The sequence below is a fragment of the Octopus sinensis genome, linkage group LG10 (genome assembly GCF_006345805.1).
Source record: "Octopus sinensis linkage group LG10, ASM634580v1, whole genome shotgun sequence".
Lineage (NCBI taxonomy): Eukaryota > Metazoa > Mollusca > Cephalopoda > Octopoda > Octopodidae > Octopus > Octopus sinensis.
In genome coordinates, this window is record NC_043006.1 from 306,367 (window position 1) to 328,167 (window position 21,801).

General features: G+C 37.0%; 1 protein-coding gene across 2 annotated transcripts in view; it reads left to right on the plus strand.

The window, feature by feature from the left end:
• The first annotated feature begins 296 nt into the window (after positions 1–296).
• The window catches only part of LOC115216376 (programmed cell death protein 6), a 41,963-nt gene continuing 20,458 nt past the window's right edge, over positions 297–21,801 (plus strand). The window contains exons 1-2 of one of the 2 annotated variants that reach the window (XM_029785670.2): positions 298–516; positions 12,570–12,631. In XM_029785670.2, the coding sequence (XP_029641530.1) occupies positions 461–516; positions 12,570–12,631 (118 nt within the window). In that variant the 5' untranslated portion in view covers positions 298–460. Of the gene's footprint in view, positions 517–12,569; positions 12,632–21,801 lie in introns of both variants that reach the window. The other variant, XM_029785671.2, reaches the window with a different exon arrangement.

Sequence of the window (21,801 nt, forward strand, 5' to 3'; positions counted from 1 at the left end):
GGCAGACGAACTACTGCTAAGCATTTCGCCCGGCGTGCTAACGATTCTGCCAACTCGCCGCCATACTCTTTGAGAGTTATTGTACCTGTCCAACATGTCAACGTGTACCTGACCGAAGCACATTTTGTTCCCTTTTATGTCATTTCCTCTGAATATGGGGAAACAATATCGCATTGGTGACGAAACATAGAGAAACAGAGGGAAATTGACAAATTAGTAACTAATGAACTGACCAATGAAAATAGAGATGAAATGATTCGGTGTGGTGACGTAAAGTCGATTGCAGCCAATCAGAACCGTTAAGGCAAGTGCCCCATTGCAATGTGATAATCCATATCCTCGCGTAGGATTTTACTAAAGCTCTGTTTTTATTTACTCGTTTCCTCTCAGCCGTGATTTTTTTTTCACTAATTAGTAGATTCCCCCGCACAGAGACTGTTTTAAGGCGAGCTGTTTGAAAATGGCATATTACGGATCTAACGTAGACCAGAATTTTCTATGGGGTATTTTCCAGAAGTAAGTGGCGATTCCATAAACAAACGGACATTTCTTGATTCTCTTCTTTCCAAGATGTTTAAACTTTGTGTTTCTCAAATATTCCTGTTGTCTTAATCGATTATTTTATTTTTTGTTTTGTCCAGAATTGAACCTTTTTTCAATAAGAAATTCCTCACGTTTTCAGTTCCCATTTATAAGCTTCCACTTGCCTCATCTTTACCGAAATCTCAAGAGGTCTCCTTCATTCATTTATGTCTAACTCTGATGTCGGAAAATATTCTAATTAATTACATTTAATTATGTCAATCCTGTATGTTAGTGAATTTACAGTTTTATTTTTCAGAATAACCGTTTCCACACCAAATCGGTCAATACCCAGATCCGCACCACATTTTTTCCGTTTCCATTTCCCCGACCGGGTGCGGCGGATCTTCATATTAACAACCACTTACATCTGCCATCACCACACAACGTGTTGTACTTCATTTGATTTACCTGTCATAAATGTTGCCATTCAATCTTAACCGTCTCTTATCCAGCTTAAAACATCATTTTTTTCTTAAAAATCTAAATTTCATTCCGATTATATTCTAGTTCTGTGCTTCTCCATTTCTCTAACCATCTGTTCCAATACTCATAACATGCTTTCAGCCGCTTTCCTATAGAATAAAGTCGGAAACACACAACTTGAGATGTAATTATAAACTAATTAATACTCAACTAATTACCGTTTCTCATTCTATAATTTCCATTCTCTTCTATAGGAGTGATGCTTTTAATGTTTCTGTATCCCTTACTCTAATATCATATTCTTTGTCTCTAATTCCCATCATCTCTAATCTCACAAATTCCACATCATCTTCTCTGGGTTTGGTTTTTCGGTCAAACTTTTATCTGCTTTGCTAAGTGGGTTATGGAGTGCGCGCGCTCCTATCTACATTTTTCTAGACATTCGTCATTATGTCATCATATTGTGAGCGAACTATGACATTATTACTATTAATAAATGTTATTTACCCATCCTAAACTTCATTTGTTTAAAAGGACTTCATTTCCTGATTTAAGCTGGCCTTTTTTCTTTTGCTGCTGTGTCTCAAGCCCTGCCCAGTAACAACGGGAAGGGATATTAATTCAGGCGCAACTTTTCAGCTCAGATTAATTTGAATTGAATCTGCCCTTGAATGAGAAATTGTTACACTTAACCATGAATTTACTGCTAGGCTTAACGGCTTACTTCAAAACTCATCAATATATAAAGCTTACTAAACCTTAATCTTTCTCAATATTTATTTTTGTTTTAGTTTAGGAAGGAACACGTTTTTATCTACTCTATCTTTATGAAATAAAACTTATTGGCTATTTCATAAGGAATCTTGCAAACACAAATACATAAACGTAAAAATTAGATCTCCTCTCTAATTTTTTACTCTTTATTCTTTAGAAACTACCTACACATGCTCTTAAGGTGTCGCTAAGTGACATAGTTATTATTATTGCCCCACCTGTAAAGATCACCGATTTAACAAAGAAGGTATTAATTTGGAAATTGAGTCAGATCGACTTCTTAAATGGAAGGAATTCAGACATTTGTCTCTTAACTCGTAAAACCCTTTCTTCAACCCATGCTTCGTGAATATGCATATTATGGTTTGAATCCAAGAGATCCGATTTTGCGGATAGTAACAATGTTTCTACATTTTATAAAAGTGATTTTCTCAAACTTTTATCGATGTAGTATTACTCTTTATATTAAAATGATTTCATGTAATATACATACTACATCGATTTATAGATAATAGATAGTTCTATAGATTAGGAAATCTCTAGTAACTAACCCATATGGTTTATTGGCAGTAATGTTAAAGCACCGAATCGAATAAACTTGCAGTTTTTAATTAGACCTCTTTATTCCAATCGAGGTCAACTTTGCCTTTCCATGGTCTAGAGTCAGTAAAATAAAATTCCGGTCAAGTACTCTAGTTGATTCTTATAGAACATTCTAGATGTACATAGAATTGTAGTAGACAAATACTTGCTCACTTAAACATTCAACACTACTGTTCTTTTGGACGAAACCCTTAAGTCATTTCTGTTGTAAATCTGAATAACCGGGCAACAGAAGTTAATCAGTAATTCCTAGTTCCCACTCTATCATGGTGTTGCTATACACGAGGTTGTTAGGGATGCCAATGACACATACCAGTAATATAAACTTCAGAATGTTCCATTTCTTCTCCCTACCCTTTAATCTAGTTTTTTTAATTTTTTATGATAGCATATCACATTTTCTTTATGGCGAATCTGTCTCCTTTAAAAAGTTGAATGATAGACGTCGAGTAGTGTGTTGTCATAAGTAAACTAAATAAAAAATATTAGTTGCTATTAGGAGTTAAATAAATTCACAAATAACCAAAACAGTTGACGTGTATCTCTATTACAAATGACAATACTTAACCGGAAGTTCAATATACCGTATACCAAAAAGTTTAGAATTGCTAAATGTTAATGGTTTCTTCAACTCAAGTTGCAGTTTTCCCAGTCCTTTTGACTGACTGCTACCAGCTATCCATCTGTATGCCTTGCTGCATATTTATTTCAGAAGAGGAGTTCATCATCATCATCATTTAACGTCCGCTTTCCATGCTAGCATGGGTTGGACGATTTGGTTGAGGTCTGGCGAACCAGACTCCAGTCTGATCTGGCAATTTCTACTGCTGGATTCCCTTCCTAACGCCAACCACTCCGAGAGTGTAGTGGGTGCTTTTACGTGCCACCAGCACGAGGCCCAGTTTGGTGGTACTGGCAACGGCCACGTCCAAATGGTGCTTTTTATGTGCCACCTGCACCGGAGCCAGTCCAGCAGCACTGGCGACGACCTCGCTCGAATGTTAGTATTTCTCAGAAGCATAAAGGCTTAATTTCTCTGGTAGACTGTATTTCTTTTAAAGACCTTTTAGCTACAATTTTGATCTTGTCCCACATCACCATCAACACTGCTGCTCCTCAATCAGGAGAGGTATCATTTCACCTGGACACTATTGCCATCATTCCAGCTTGTTTCACATGGCTCAAGTTTATACCTGATTCGGTCTGTCTGCATGAGTCCAATTCCTTGTTGCGAGTGCAGTGCCATGCTGCACTGACTGGCATGGTCATGTGATGTGTATCTGAACTCTTCATATGGACATAAAACCTGTCATAAAGGGGGGGGGGAGCGACGCAGTGGGATGAAGAGGGGAAGATTGATTTCAACATGTTGGCATCTCATGAAATAGGTAATAAAGGGACCTTGATGACTGGCAACAAGTGATGCTGAGCAAAGACTTGGCCACCCAAGCAAATATGCTGACATTTATTAAAATGGGAATGGTAATGGAGTCTAAAATGTTTAGCATGAATCTACATCTGAACCTGTGCATCTACTAAGTTTCCCCTCTGCTGTTCATCATTCATGCTCTCTCCTACCACCAGACATTATGCTCCTCCACTGCTAGCTGCCTCTCCCTGTACACCAAGAGCATCCATGTAGCATTCAGCTGTAGCACCCATGCCAAGGTTGACAATGGCAGTCTTGGACTTTTCATGTCCTTTCAAACCATCCAAACTCATGTCACCCTGGAATAAGGACATTAAATAATGATGATACATTAAAGACCAAATTTTGCAAAAACATCCATCTTAGTTAATGAGTGAAATGTATATTTAATATTAGCATTTCAATAATCTTGATTAACATTTACCTTTTTACCCCAGACACACAAACTTTTTCTGGTTTTTTGATGCTCACTTGTTACACTTGAGGAATAATCTGAAATTGTATAAGTCCAAGGTTTTACTTGTTTATCGGTCAGACTGCTAAGGTTACAGATGACTTTTGAGAAATTTGTGATTGACAATGAATATCCAAAAGTTACTTGGAATTCAAGTAACCCGACTTTCAGTTTTCACTTGCATATCAAACTGACAGTATTCCATTTAAATTTCATAGAATGGTTCTTTCCTTACCTGATAATGTACTGGATCTTTTCTCATCAATTTCATGATCATGTTCTACACCTTTTTTTCTTTTTAAAGCTACAAAATGGGGGTTGATGGGGGGGTTATTTTGATGTACAATTTGTGAAGTTACTTTCAAATACAAGACATTTTTTTTCTATTGAAAAACCTGTTTCTAATCACAAAATTTGTGTGTCAGACATTGGCAATTTTTGGTGCTGGTTCTTCTGCATGCAAAGTGCTGACTGTAAAGCCATGATATCATTTTCTGTTGTGGTATGAAGTTCACATGCCACAACCGACTTATTTTCCTCCTGCAATTGTTCCAATGTTCTTGGTCTGTAGGAGAGTCTCACTTGTAACAATTCATTTTGAATATTTAGGTCACCTCAACGAAGCTTACCAAACAAACACAACAATGTCAAGGCAGGTTACAATAAGAGTGCAAGAATTTTTCAATGATCAATGGTTCATGAAACAGACACATGACTCTGGTTCCTATGACAACAAAGTTTCATGTTATTCATCACGGTCACACATCTGTTTCTGTTGAATCATTAGTGACATCTTCAGTAATGGTCTCACTTTTGGCCAGCAACACATTCTTAACTTTCAATTTGTTCTTCTTCCCAGAATGACTAAAAGACATCTTAACCATGCTTCAACATTATGATGATGATGATCATCATCATTTAACGTCTGTTGTCCATGCAGGCATGGGTTGGACAGTTTGACCAGGACTGGCAAGCTGTAAGGTTGTACCAGACTCCAATATGATTTAGCAAGGTTTCTCTGGCTGGATGCCCTTCCTAACACTAACCATTCTGAGAGTGTAATGAGTGCTTTTACGTGCCACTGGCATGGGTGCCAGTTGCGTGACACCAATATCTGCCACGACTGCAATTTTACCTGGCTTGATGGGTCTTCTTCTCAAGCACACCATAATGCCAAAGGTCTCGGTCATTCGTCATTGCCTCCATGAGGCCCAGCACTTGAAAGATGCTTTTCACAGGCCACCAGCATCAGCCACCTTGCCTGCGTGAGGCCAAATGCTTGAAAGGTGCTTTTTACATGTCACTGGCACGGGTGCCAGATTCTACCAGCAATGTTGTAAGCTATGAAGTAAATAATTCACAAAGATATGACAATGCCTCATCATCTTTTGACATCCGTTTTCCATGCAGGCATGGGTTGGACAGTTTGACAAGAGTTGGCAAGCCAGAGAGCTTCACCTGGTTCCAGTCTGATTTGGCTGGATGGTCCTTCCTAATGCGAACCACTTTACAGTGCGTGCTGGGTGCTTTTATGTGGTGCTGGCATGTGCTTTTTATGTGGGACCAGCAGAGGTCTCTTGAATGGCTAATCCTCTTCATCAGGGGGCCTGACATTAACACTTCAGCCGTGGAGGATGAGTCTTCTTGAGTACAGCAAGTTTGAATAGTTTGATTAAAAAAAAATTTAGATGACATATAAGTAACTACATAACTGAATATTCAGTAGCATGTCTTCAAAAATCTCTTTAACTGCTGCAAGTGAAGGGGTACTTTAATCAAGATTTAGATCTTCTGTGTCCTCTTATACTGTTCACTGGCTAGCACACATCATGCTATTTATATGTATCATCATCATCATCGTTTAACGTCCGCTTTCCATGCTAGCATGGGTTGGACAATTTGACTGAGGGCTAGCAACCAGATGGCTGCACCAGGCTCCAGTCTGATCTGGCAGAGTTTCTACAGCTGGATGTCCTTCCTAACGCCGACCACTCCGAGAGTGTAGTGGGTGCTTTTACATGCAACTGGCACAAGGGCCAGTTTGGTGGTACTGGCAACGGCCACGCCCAAATGGTGCTTTTTACATGCCACCTGCACAGGAGCCAGTCCAGCAGCACTGGCGACGACCTCGCTCGAATGTTTCACATGCCACCAGCACAAGTGCTAGTAAGGCGACGCGGTAATGATCACGCTCAAATGGTGTGCTTACCGTGCCATTGGCACGGAGGCCAGCTTGTTGCTCTGGCAACGATCTCACTCGTATGGTACTCTTAGCGCTCCACTAGCCACAGATGCCAGTCACCGAGTTGGAAAAATAGATACGTATGTTTGTGCATACACACACACACATATATATAATGTACTGATCCATGATAGAAAATTCAACAAAACAAGCACTCCATCTGGTGAGAGATATTATTTATTAAAAGGTCACAATGTATATCAGAAGTCAAGTTCATTCATCCTAACAGTTTCATATTTTTCTATAATTTTTTCACTTCTTTGTTAATTTGTGAATTCTTGGTCTCCAGTCATTGAGTCTTCCTCATAAAGTAGCAATTCAGCTTTTGGGGTATCTTTTATTCCTTATTTTTCAAAAATCATTTTTGCTCTTTTGGTCATGGTTGTATCATCTTCACCACCATCGTTTAACGTCCGCTTTCCATACTGGTATGGGTTAGACTGAAGACTTTGGCAAGCCGGAAGGCTGCACTTGGCTCTAATCTGATTTGACTAGGTTTCTATAGCTGGATGCTCTCCCTAATGCCAACCACTCCGAAAGTGTAGTGGGTGCTTTTTATGTGCCACCAGCACAGGTGCCAGCCAGGTGGTACTGGCATTGTGTATGAATTCCCCAAAGGAAAACTGATGCAGCATTCATTTGTAATGCAGGCTTTTTCCTCAGATCGTGTCTTTGATCAAGCTGTAGTCTTGAATTAAGTGTAGGCAGGGCACATAACATCTGAAGTCATCATTGTTACCATGTTGTTATGGATTAGACAGTTTAACAGGATCTGTGATAGGTCCAAGACTAGAGCAACAGTTTCTTTTTGTAACCGAGATTTGCTCAATTGACCAAGACTTATGGTGTATTTGCTGTGCTCAGGAAGACCCTTCAAGCTAAGTGAAATCATAGTTATGGCCACTTCTGGTGACATGCGAAAGGCACCTGTATTGATGAATTGTAAAAAAAAAAAACTCAGTACACTGTGTGGAGTGGTTGGCATTAGGAAGGGCATCCAGCCATAGAAGCCAAACTAAAACAGACTGGAGCTTGTGCAGTTTTCTGGTTTCCATATATAGACACAAACATGACTTTATGGTTAAGAAGTTTGCTTCAACATTATCATCATCATCATCATCTAATCTCTGTTCTCCATGCAGTCATGGGTTGGACAGTTTGACCAGGACTGGCAAGTTGGAAGGCTGCACCAGACTCCAGTATGATTTGGTATGGTTTCTATGGCTGGATGCTCTTCTTAACATCAACCACTCTGAGAGTGTAATGAGTGCTTTTTACATTCCACCGGCACAGGTGCCGTTTGTGTAACATCAGTGTCTGCCATGACTGCAGTTTTACTTGGCTCATGGAGGCAAACCTCTTAACCATAAACTGCAAACCATCTTACCCATGCCAGAATGGAAAACAGACACTTTTTAACTCCATATATCTCCCCCACTGTTTTTATTTTCGGCTTTATGTCCTTTTCAGAAAACTTATTTTCACTAGCATCTCACCAAAGTTTGGACCTTTGGAGTCGCTTATACTTTGTACTTGGCATTCTTGCCTGTTACCGATTATTGACTTTTTCTTTGTCTAGGTGTTTCCGTCTGTAAAATAGTAATTTGAATATTCATTGTTAAGAGTGAAAACAAATCTTTTCTTGGCTGGAAATGAAGACAATTAACTGCAGTCACAGAAAATTCTATTGAAAGAATTTTTAATGAAAAAAAGAATATTTCTTACAAGATACTGTTATAAATTAAGCATTTTCTTTAGAATCCGGTATATTGCTGTCTTGGTAATAAAGAGTAATGACTTAACCCTTCATTACTATATTTCTATTGAAATCTGCTATTTTTCTCTCTATTAACTTAGAAAATAATGAAGAATTTACCAAAATAATTTTGTTTTTTTATTCTTTCTTTGCTGGTTTCTTAACTTGTCTAAATGATTTTAACTTCATATTGTATTTGAAGCCAGTTTGAGGAAGAAAAATTGTAACAATTCTTCTGACGAGATACTTGACAAGGAATATTTATTTAATTTGTTTCATTGCCATCTGTATCTAGTTGCCGCTAATTAGAAATATTTAATTTCTCTCAATTTCAAAATGTTTACATGGTTTGACTCTAAACAAAAGTGCTTTGGGCCAGTTTCTTTGCCATAATTCTTCACAGCTAACATTGTGGAGACGATAAACAAGAAATGCTTGACCAAAAGTCTTTAATTTTCCAGCTCTAGTCCATTACATTCTAAGTTCATTTCTTACTAGAATTGGCTTTGTTTTTCATTCCATTCATCCTCATCATCACATGTACTGTTTTACATGCTTGCATGGGTCAGATGGAATTTGAGGCAGATTTTCTATGACTAAATGATCTCCTTATCACCTCCTTACACCTGTGTCGAAGCAAGCTAATATTTCCCTATAGATTGACAAACTTTCATAGAATACTGGAAATGAATGACATTCTTTTATTAAAATAAGGAGACACAAACTCTCTCTCATTTATATAAATATATGTGTATGTGTGTATATATGTGTGTGTGTGTGTGTGTATGATGGGCTTCTTTTAGTTTCCATCTGCCAAAACCACACTCACAAAGCTTTGGTCAGCCTGGGGCTATAGTGGGAAACACTATGCAGTAGGAATGAACTTACAATCCCATGGTTGGGCAACAAGCTGCCTTTAAACTACACAGACATGCCCGCATCTTCATTACTAGTAAATAAACATTGATAAAACTTCTAGTTAATGTAAATTTCTATGAAGATATTGGCCCTGGATTGTTGGTTTGGTTTTGTTATTCTAAAAGAATTGGATCTGCATTTGAATTATTAACCAGTCTGTTTTGTGAGAGTTTCTAACCTCTTCAGATCTCAATCCATCGAAGACGGAACCTGGTTCTTTGATACAATATTGCTCATTTCTAAAGTGTTCATATCCCAATTAAAACTTTCCATCCTAATTTTAACATCAGCTGGAGATAGAAATAAATGTAAAAATAAATTAAGTTCCTCAAAATTCTCGTGTTGTGGTTTGACAAGATCTGATAAGTCCAAGGACTGCATTGTGCGCCAGTGTCTGCTTTGGCCTGGTCTTTATGACTGAATGCTCTTCCTAAGGTCAACCACCTTACAGTATGTACTGGGTGCCACCAGCACTAGTGAGGTCACCATGCAGCTTGCAAGACAATGAACCCCAAGAGAGGTGACTTTGGACTCTAAATGTTGATGATGATGAGTGATTAAAATATGACACAAGGGCAGGAGTAGAGCAGGTTTCTTGCTGTTGAAAGGGCATTTTTTAAAATTTATTTTTAATGATTGAAGCACATAAGTAGTAAATTTCATTATTTATATATATGGAAAGGTATATATTGACTGTGGGAAGTGGGTTTTTTTCTTTCTTTTTTTTTTTTTGTAAAAAAGAAAGGATATTGTATTTGGTTGTTTTAAGAAATGTCTGTTGAAGTGGTTGTGGCTGATTGCATCTACAGCTCTTGATGGAAACTAGTTCTGATTCTTGTTGGTATTTTCATGGGATTTAGTTTCATCCATTTCAATTATTGTTGTCTTCCTTGTACACACACATTAATTTTTTATTCGGTGAGTCTGAATGAAGATTCAGAGCCTATGACCTTTGCAGGTCCTCCAAAACTGGTGATTGTTGCTATTAATGTTCTGTTTAAGCTGTTGCCAGTCACAGTGCCTGCAGGAAGAAGATTCCAGAGAGCTGATGTTCCGCAGAAGGAGGATTGGGACTTGTGGTTAGTGCAGAGATAAGTAAATTGGATGCAACAAGGGTGATGAAAAGTGGAGAAACGAGTGGGTCAGATGCACCTGAGTGCTGAAGGTACCTCACCAGCCAGCTCCAAGGAGCAGAGACTATTTAGCAGTGATAGAAAAAGACTGGGAGGGGAGGCAGCATGCTTGTGCACTGGAGTGTGTCCACTATCAGTGGAATATCAATCAGCTGAGTGGTCATTCTTTGGGGGCAGTCTGCCTAGTCACAGCACCATCCCAGATGTAGGCCTCACTTGAGCATTGTAGTGTGTCAGTAGCTGTTTAGGACTGAAATGCCTTCTGGCCCTAAAAAGAAAGGCCAGTCTTTAGGAGGCAATCCTAGCTCTACTAAGGATGTACCAGGAGAGATCTTTGGTGATAGTGGCCTGAGTGTTTTGCTGTTAGAAGGGACAAATTTGGCATGGCTCTTCTGGTGAATGCTCTCAAGGTCTCCCTTTATGGAATCAATGCCACTTATTTGTTCTTTGTCTTTGGAGTTGGCTAACATTGCTCATTCAGCAGATCATACTAACTCCATCTTTGTAGACCCTCATCATCCACTTCTTGATAGTTAAACTTTTGCAATGAGGTGGTTGGTGCTAAACCTATGTAAAACAGACTCTGAAACCTGATGTAGTCTTCTGCCTAGCCAGCGCCTCTCAAACTGTCCAACCTATATCAGCGTGGAAAGCAGATTTTAAATGATGATGATGATGATGAAGCTCATGAGGGAGTCTCTGCCTGGTTGGTGGATCTGCGAAACATAGCAGTCAAATCTAATGAGAACACACTGGACAAAATAGTTTTTGATGTACAAAATGACAGGAAGGTCATGGATGGAATGCTCTTTGATCATAGGTTTTCTCAATTCTAGGAGATGCATCATAATCTGTTTTTTTTTTTTAAAGAAGTGCCAGTATCTCTCTGATCTTCCATCTCTCTCAGACCCTAACAAATCTCTCTCAGGCCCTAACAAATATCCTGTAACTAATTCCATCCACTTCTTGGTTTAGCAGTACGAGAAGAAAATATAGTAACAGAGAAATCATCATCATTGTTTAACATCTGGCTTCCATACTGGCATGGATGGATGGTTTGACAGGGTCTAATGAATTGGAGGAGTGGGTCATGCCTCAGTTCCTGGTTTGGCTGGGTGCCCTTCTCAATGCCAACCACTTTACAGCATGTACTGGGTGCTTTTTTTCACGACACTAGCACTAGTGGATTGCTAGGTAGCTTGCAACGTCTAAGGTCCTAAAGTGGACCTTAGATAAGGGATCGGGGAGTATGACAGAGAACAGGATATAGAGAAAGATGGGATTGATGACACAGTTGAGAAAAAGTGAGGGATGGAGTTGTAAAGGTAACACCGTGGGTTGTGTAAAGGAGGAATGGGGTTTTGGGTTTACAGCATTATTAAGGAACAAGTATGTGATGGAAGGGAGAAAGAAAGGAGCAGTTAGAATAGGAGAAGTGTGGGAAGGAGAGGAGGGGTTTGGTCAGATGGGGGACAAATGAGGAAGAGTGTTGGGAAGTTTTTGGAATTTTCAGAAAGTTTTTGCAAATTGGAGTTCTTCACCTGGGAATTCATGATTATGAAAAAAAAAATTTTTTTTGTGTGTGTGTGATTTAAGGACGATTTAGCTATTGCCCTTAGCACACCTCACGACCACCTGATACCTTCCCTGTTTCTGTCACATTTAAAGGAATAATGATGCATTTAAGGGTAGTCCATTGCTGGGATTTAAGCAAGAAATTCAGACTGTCCTTATTTTAAACTGTGGTTAAAAAAAAAAAGAAAAATTGGAATAGGGGGTGGAGGGTAAAAATTAAAAAAAAAAATTTTTTTCCATGATTGTATGAATTCCCATGTGTAGAACACAAATTTGCAAAAAATTTCTGGAAATTCTAAAAAATAGAGAAGTTATGAGGGTTACATGGAAGTGCTTAAACCGGAATTCTACCAATATGTCAAACATCAAAAGATTTTATCTCAGTGTTTATCTTCCCACAGTTCAGTAATTGATCCAGCCTCTTTTACCCATTGTTTTGCAATGACATGTTAATATTCAACCATTTCTCTGTTTGCTCTAATCACTACTTACATTGTTCTCTTGTTCAATTCCAATTTACCATTCTGTATTCCACTTGTTTTTCACCGATTCTAATTTATTTCCTCATGAATATTATTTTCTCTTCATTTTCTTTATTTGCAATTGCATCTTCTGTTTTGTAAATCGTATTCATTTTGATTTGTTTTATTTTAACCTAAATTTGTAATGGTTTCTAGAGTGGACAGAGACCAAAGTGGTCAGATATCTTCAAAGGAGTTACAAGATGCACTTTCTAATGGTGAGTTTTTTAAGAAATGCATTACTCTGGACAAACTATATATTTTTATTTTCCCCTCAAATTTGAAGGTTTTTAAAAAACCGTTTCTTCTTACAATAATCAGACTTTAGATAAGTGATTCAATGTACATTATTTATTTAGTCCACTAGTACAGTAAATAAATTTTATATAGCTCACTAGTGTAGTAAATTCATTTTATATAAATCACTAATACAGTAAACACATAAGGAATCTACTCATGGAATTCAACACGCTAGAAAGAACAGCTAGGTTCTATAACCACAGAAATTGGCATTTTTTTATTGCCGGCGTAGGGCTGCGTCTGCGCAGTAGATTTTGAAAAGATTAGGATATATAAACGGGAGGCATATACTTTGATTGCCTCGTTGTTTATATATTTAACCCAAGGTGTACCTGTTGAGGACAATTTCACCTCGTGAGCAAATATTATTTGCTTGCTAAACTAAAATCAGAAACCAATTAATCCAGGAAACTTGATGGTAAAATGTTTTTATTTTTCATTTCGTTCCTGTTGAATTTTATCCCTAATTTTTGTGGTTATAGAACCTAGCTGTTCTTTCTAGCATGTTGAATCCCACGAGTGGATTCCTTATGTGTTTAAATGTACACTGTATTTTATGACTAATTCATAGTCTTTTGGGACTAAATTTTTACACGTTAGGCCACTGGAAGTGAAACACTTTAATTAATTTTCCATTTCCCTTTGATATGTTTAAGTGTATATATATATATATATATATATATATATATATATATATATATATATTAATGAAATAAACATACATTATTTGGATATTTAGTGTTAGATTGGTTGTGAGTTCATGGTTATACTGTGTGAAATTGGTCATGTTTCTCAAGAACCATGTAGTGTATAAAATCAGTCACAGATCTAAATGTACATTTTGCATGAGATTGATCACAACTCTGTATGTGTCTCGTGTGAAATCAGTGAAAACTCTGTGTTTGCATGTTGTGTGAGATGAGTCACAACTGTATACTTTTGTGTAAGATCAGTCATAATTCTCTATGCTTGCTTGCTTGTGTGAGATCAGTCACAGGCTTTCTGTACTCGTATGTTATGTGAGATCAGTCGTAATTCTCTGCTTGCCTTTTTTGTGTGATCAGTCACAACTCTCTGTACCTGCTTGCTGTGTTAGATCAGTCATAACTCTATACTTTTGTGAATAAAATCAGTCAATTTGTCAAAGAATTTACAACACAGGATGTGTAAATTCTTGTCAGACAACCCTTCAATATGGGGATCACTAATTTTATAATTTTACATCAGACTATGCACCTTGTTATACCTGTAATTAGTCTTGTAATTGTGTGCCTGAAGCTATTTCTGTGTGCATGGTCAGTATCGAGAGAAGTGGGTGGGAATCACATGAGTTTCTTTGGAAGCTCAATATTGATTTAAATCTTTTGATACCAAACCACCCGAGATTGCTCTTGGTTTTATGATGCAAATTTTGTGCATTAATCTCATCTAAATAACTTCCTTTTAAAATTTCATTTGTTTCAAAATGTTATTTTACCATATTCTTCCTTATTTTTTTAAAATTGAAAGCAAAACAGAAATATAAGTATTGAAAGGGTTAATTAAGTTTGAACAGATATAAACATTGAAAAATAACTCAAAACGGTACTTGCTTCCCATTCTGAAATGCTTTATTGTTTTCACAAAAAAAAAAGGGAAAAAAACTATAAAACTATTGTTTATTTTTCTTTCACGAGTAAACGGAAGTTTGTCCAGTGTTTTGTTTTTCTTTCCTGGGGTTTACACTCCGACCTGTTTATCTAGTGTAGTATTGTTTCTAGCAGCAGTTGTGAAGCCGTTACTGACGTCGTTCTTCACAATATTCTGTCACCCTGGCCCCTTTTATGTCCTTGCAGTAGTCTTAGACTCACGTAGTGTTTTTTTAGTTGCCCTTGATGTTTGTGCATTTTTATGTAATTAGGGTACAGCCCTACACTTAGCTTCAAGATTGCCACTAGATTCATTTCATTAAAAGGGACACAGGTGTTTTAAAATGTAGTCCCAAATGAAAATTTCCTTGGTAAATTTATAAATATGTTAGTACCCACTTGTTGCCAAAAAGGGCAGCAGTTTTTATCAATAGAAAATGGTGCACCAAACCAATGGGAGATGAACATCAGCAACAGAGCAAATATGCCAAATCATGTGTAAACGCAATTTAGATTTAAACTCAAAGGTTATCTAATACTTTTTAGTCACTCTTACGTGTTTCAGTCATTTGACTGAGGCCATGCTGGAGCACCACCTTTAGTCAAACAAATCGACCCCAGTACTTATTCTATCGATCTCTTTCTACAGCTGGATGCCCTTCCTAATGCCAACCACTCCATGAGTGTAGTGGGGGCCAGAGGAGGTTGGCAAACAGCCACGATCAGTTGGTGCTTTTATGTGTCACAGACACCAGTCAGGCGCGCGCCGGCATTTGCCATGTTCGGATGGTGCTTTTTACGTGTCACCGGCACGGGTGTCTTAACTACAAATCTGCAAATGATTTACTTATGCTATGCTGGTGGTCTGCCAAGGTGTGTATAGCAGTCCCCTTACCTCAATGAATTTCAAGCATTATGAACACACAGCTTCTAAAAGATGTCGGCCAATGAAAAACAACCGTGATCAACATATTCACGCTTGATTGCACCAAAATGTATTGAGAATAAATAGATATGTTATTATACGGAGAGAAAAATCAAACAAATGTAGTTTTATGAATCAGTAATAATAAGGATTCAAGGATTTAAAACACATTAAACTGTTGTTTTGTTGTTAAGTAATATAATCCCCTTTTCTGTTCAAATGTAAAACAGACGCAGACGTGGCTGTGTGGAAAGAAGCTTGCTTCCTAACCACATGGTCCCGGGTTCAGTCCCACTGCATGGCACTTTATGCAAGTGTCTTCTGCTATAGCCTCAAGTCGACCATATATATATATATAAATATGTGTGTCTATGTTTGTCCCCCCCCCACCCACTCACCATCACTTGATAACCGATGTTGGTGTGTTTACGTCGCTGTGACTTAGCAGTCAGCAAAAAGGGTCCACTAGAATAAGTACTAGGCTTACAAAGAATAAATCCTGAGGTTGATTTGTTCAACTAAAGGCGGTGCTCCAGCATGGCCGCTGACTGAAACAAGTAAAAGAAGAAAAATATATTTTCTGATGTAGAATAAAAACTCAAAACTTTTGTGGTTTTAAATTCCATTTAAAACTGAAACGGGTTCCTTCAGGGGATATATTTATCACAATAATGTCAGCTTATATTTCCCCTTATATTTCTTTTCAGGTTCACATGTTATCGTTATTACATATTTTTCCTTTTCTTTTGTTTTTTTTCTTTCTTCTAACAAATTTAACTTGAGTAAGTTATTGTTTAATTTAATTAACTTCATTAATGTAACCAGTTTTGAAAGTTAGATACTTGTAGCCCACGCCGTTGCATTTAACCCTTAGATATCAACCCGCCTGCCTGAAACCACCCCTGGTTCTATGATACCAATTCCTTGTTTTAAAATGATCTAAATTAAAACCTTCCAGCAAAATTTCAAATCAATTCAATGTTCCAAACATCAGCTTAATAATAATAATAATAATAATGATAATAACACAGTTATTATACTAAATCCTTTATCATTTTTAAAATGAACTGAAACAAATGCAGTGTATTTCAACAGAAATAGAAATAATAAAAGAGTTAAAACAGTGTTTCTCAACCTATTTTCCCCCAGGCCCCACCACACCCTTCCAGAAAAATGTATTCCCCACTGGTGGTTAGTAAAAAACAACTTTATTTTTAATATATCATAATTTTATACTTTCCTTCAAGAAATATCCATAGTAGGACGTTAGAATACACTATACTTTAGTAAACAGTTTTCACACAGAATATTTGGCTTGAGAGATTGGTTGGGCCAGGCTGAGTTTAGGTGTGGTATATTTGTTGTGAAAACAGCAGATTTTCATAATTCCATGCCCTATTAAAAAAAAAAAAAGCAAGAAATTTTGAATCCCACTTTCCACCACAATTTCCCCAGGTTCCACCAGTAGGATATATACTCCACATTGGGAATCAATGAGTTAAAGTCAGTAATACTTTATAAGAAAAGTATAAACATCACACCATTTCGTTTCCTTATTTCTGCACAAGGCCTCATCAGTGCCTTTATTATTATTTTTTTTTTTTGTTTTACACAGTGTAGTGAAATCAATTTAACACACATAATATGTATCTATTTTTGTTGTACTTTAAAGACCTCCACAATAAACTAACACACCCTCTTTGCTTTTGCAAATGGATTCTAATCTCATGTCAGTTATCTGCTAATTACTTGAGCGATTGATGCTAAATTTGACCACTCCCTTTACGAGTTAGTAGCTGCATTCACACAAAGTTGCTCACTTTATTAACATTAATTCAACGTTGTGGATTTAACTTCTTAATTGAAATTAATTTAATCAAATTAATTGTATGGTTGAGAGATTTTAGTCATATGCAAATTATATCAAATATATAAAATTATATATAATGTGTATATGCATCATTTAATGAAGTTATGTTGATTATGGTGTTAATCAGAATGAGATTTAATACTATAATAGGATATACATGCATACACATGTGTATGCATGTATATGCATATATACATGTATGTCTGTATGTGTGCATGTATATACATGTATGTGTGCATATACACATGTATGTATGTGTGCATATACATGTGTGTGCATGTATATATGTCTGTGCATGTATATACACGTATGTGTGCATGTATATACATGTATGTGTGCATATACACATGTTTGCATGTATATATGTCTGCATGTATATACATGTATGTGTGCATATACATGTCTGTGCATGTATATACATGTATGATTATTTCAGTCATCTCATCATCTTGGTCACGCTGCTTGCATGGATTCCCATGACTCTGTCGCTACCCCCGTCCACTGGTTGTGGGGGATAGTCCTCGGGCTTCAGTCATAGTGAATCTATCATCAGCTGATTACACAACCATGGCCTCCACTCCTGTGGATGCGTTGCAGTTACTCTCCTGATGGTGTTTGGTAATCCTGACCATTGATCTTCTAGGATTCCTCTGCTCAACGGATATTCAGTAATCTTACTGATTATCTACCAAAAAATACATTTGGTATTTTCTGCAAATTCCTTTGTCTCAAAGTTGGCGAACCTCAACAAAAATTAGTTTCAAACCTGACATTCCTCATTAAAACATAGATTGTTACATAAAACTGCTTTCCACTTTTAAAAGTTGAGATTTTGAGTGGATAGACCTGATTTTTGCTGTAAAATGGTTAAATATATTTGTTATTTAAAAGTGGTAAGGATAGAAAAGAATGAAATGATTATTTATAATTCAAAAATCTTTTTCTTAATTATATTTTTATATATGATGAGAGTTGATAAGTTATCTGTGATTCTATCTAAGAAGCTTGCCATACCCTTGATTAAGTATATATGATTTCTTAGTGGTTTACAGCTAGGGCCCATATGGCCCCTGGGAGTTCATATAAGAAAGATTTTGTTAAAACTTATGTGCAACACATCGATTATACTTCTACAATACACAAGATATTTTAACTTCTTTTTTTAATGCAATTCCTTTTAGTATTTAAGTATAAAAATATAGTTTTTTAATGTCACTGGGATTTGCATTTCGAATGTGGAGAGGCAAGATCGAAATATTTAGCTGAAGAGGAGTTATTAAACTATTTAAATGACCACTTTCCAAAATATGCAAATTCTTCACACTTACTTACGTACAATATTGTACCTCGACCTCATAATTTCCTCATCACTGCTTTGGTAAGTTCCGTGGAGACTGACACATGAGTTATCTCCCATTGTTGCTTCAGCTGTTAAACCAGCCATTACTCTTATATTTCTCTTTTCCTCACCGCACGATTATGTCTAATTAGATTTTCGATGTTGTTCACTTGCTTTTATTGTCTTAACACTAATATTAACAAGTGTGATGAAAGCAGAGATAGTTTGACAGCAGGATGTTGAAAGCATCACCTTATGTGCTGCTATTTACTCAGGTAATGAAGGAACATATCCATAACAACTTTTATAAGCTGCTGCTACTAAGATAGATGTGATGCATTTAAGAGGGACAACATCACAGACATCAAAATGATGGAGCAAGTTTTTGGAATTTAATCAGGACTGGCTGTAGAAGAGTCATAGATACCGTATTGCTAATGGAATCGTGACGTACATCTTCTACATTTAAGAATTTAAATAAAGTCACAAAATGCCTTTGAAATTGTCCAGTACATATTGTGTATTCTGGAAAGAAAACTGTCTTGTGGAAGGTATTTACCACACCCTATGTTATGTATAATGATTTCACCAACATGAAAAGTAGCAGCAAAGTAGGTGAATAAATTTAGTGCTGAAGTAGGCATTTACTAAAGCGCTGGGTTAGCTTCTTGCTATTCCATAAAATTATTGAAGCAATAACACTGGAATTCAAGACTGAAGTCTTTGATTTTCAGTTTAACTCTTCTGATACCAACCCACTTGAGACTGTTCCTTGTTTTATGATAACAAAATTCCTGCTTTAAAGTAATCTAAATTTAAGCTTTTTATCAAAATTCCACGATAATTTGTTTCAAACCATCAGCTTAATAATAGCCAAGTTGTTTCATTATCTTCAAAATTAATAGGAATATGGTAACAAAAGGATGTTGGTTCTCAAAGCAGAATTTCTTTAATTTTCAACCTTGCCGAAATAGCCAAATCTTCAAAGGAAATTCAAATGGCCACAAATTGCCTTGGCTGGCTCCCGTGCCGGTGGCACGTTAAAAGCTCAAACCGATTGTGGCCGATGCCAGACTTAGCTAGTAACAAAATGGCATTGTTCAATAGCCCTTCCCCCACGTAGGAAAGAAGTAATATGCTCATTGTACTCTGTACAGACAATGAGAGCATGAAAGATGTTTTGTTTTTCCGGAAGACTGACAGAGAACCAGGATTTCAAATGCACTGGATGAAATGGGAATAGTTTGCATTAAGGACACCTTTGAAATGGAGTCCGTGTGCTGCTCTGCTGGCTCTGATGGTGTTAAGTTTCAGTAACCTAGGTGATCTAATTCTTGTTGAAAATGGTTGTAGTGAGAGTACAGTGAGTAGAGAAGTGGTGTAGAGGCTGTTTACAGAGCTGTTATCTTTGTTGGCAAGAAAGGTTTCCTCTCTTTCTCTCTCTCTCTCTCTCTCTCTCTCTCTCTCTCCCTCTAGAAGGAAGGAAGTCTATATGAAACGTATTTAAAAGTGATGCTGTATAGTACAGAGATACAGATACCAAAATGTGAAAGGTTTTCAAAACCTGGAGTGGAGGGAGTTAAATCTGAATCGGTTTAGATGTGAAATGTTTAATCTGTATGAAAGGTGGACTGCAATTAAGCTGCAAAAGCAACTGGTTTTGAAGGACACCAAGTCGAGTGTACAAAAACGACATCTGTGCTGGTATAAACAAAACAATGTGAATGGTCAATGGGTGCTACTTGAGAAAAATATCATGCACTGGCAGTGGAAGGTAATCAGGATGGAGAATTGAGGAGGACATGGGTAAGAAGAGGTGAAAGTTCTTCAAATGTTGAGCTTTACCGACAGACATTAAAACAAAAATTATGATTTAGTCCGGCGTTTTACTACTTCCCTAAAACATACACACACACACACACACAATCAAGAAAACAAATTTTCTCTAGCTGCTAAATTATGGATATAACTTTACTAATAATGTAAAGTAAGTATTTGTTCGTTTGTGACGTTGTCTTGGTTACCTCATTGATGTGGTTTGAATTTTTCAGATCACCTCACTCTGTTGGTTGGTTTCCATTCTCACGTACATGCGTTCCACCATCCCACATGTTACGGTACACAAATATGGAAGTGCTCATTACATTTTCATGTTGAAAGTGTGTAGTCTTATATGTGTCAGTTTATATGAAATAGTGTCATTCCATCAAACAATGACTCGCATGAAACAACTATCAACAAAATAATAATATATATACATACATATCTATCTGTCTATCTCTATCCATCCATCCATCCATGAAGAATTTTTACTAGATTTTTGCAGACTTTCAATTTTTTAAAAACATTTTTTTGCAGTTATCTGATAATACAGACATAGACTTGCCCAAATGCATCAATAAATTAACATTGATTTTTTTTCACCGTTGTTACAATCATCTGAAATGGTACTGTCAAAGTGCGATGTTTGAGCAATCTTGCTATACAACTTCAAAAATGGACATAAAACAGCTGAAACTGCTCGTGATATCAATTAAATGTTTGGTGAAGAAATGACCAGTGAGTGGTCAGCTTGAAAATGGTTTAAATGATTTCACAGTGGAGACCTGAGCCTTGAAGATTGTGAGCGTAGTGGATGCCCATCTGTCATCAATGGTGATCAATTAAAAAGACTGTCATTGAGAAAGATCCATGTAAAACCACTTGAGGACTGGCAAAAGGACTTTGAGTTAGCCAGAAAACTGCATGCGATCGGAATGACATTCTAAAAATTAACAATCACATCATTGAAATCTCAATGCTACACGATAATGCTTGATTAATTGCAAAGAATTGGAATAGTGAGAGTGACAAAGGAATAAGAATTACAGCTGACAACATAATCTGAATGTTCAAGGGTTCATATACAGCTTAAGCCCTTATCTACACACACACACGTGCACCCACGATGGAAATTTCAGCTCAAACATTTTTCCAATTATAGCTATTTGTGTGAGTGTATGCCCACATGCATTCTCAAGATGATTTCTCTGCAGTGTTTTAAAATTACTCAACAAGTTAAAACTACTTTCTCTTCAAGCTATTCCCTTCTCTTTGAAAGACCTGAGCATTGCAGGTTAATGAAACAATTTTCCATATATGTGTGTGTGTGGGTGTGTCTATGATACGTATGTATATATATATATATATATATATATATATATATATCACGTGATCACTTGACCGACCAGACCATCAGATGTTGTTACACATCACTGGTCACAATGCGCTTCGAATTGTTCTTAGCCTTCGAACGACGCCACCCCGCTGGCTAAGCAAGCAGGCCA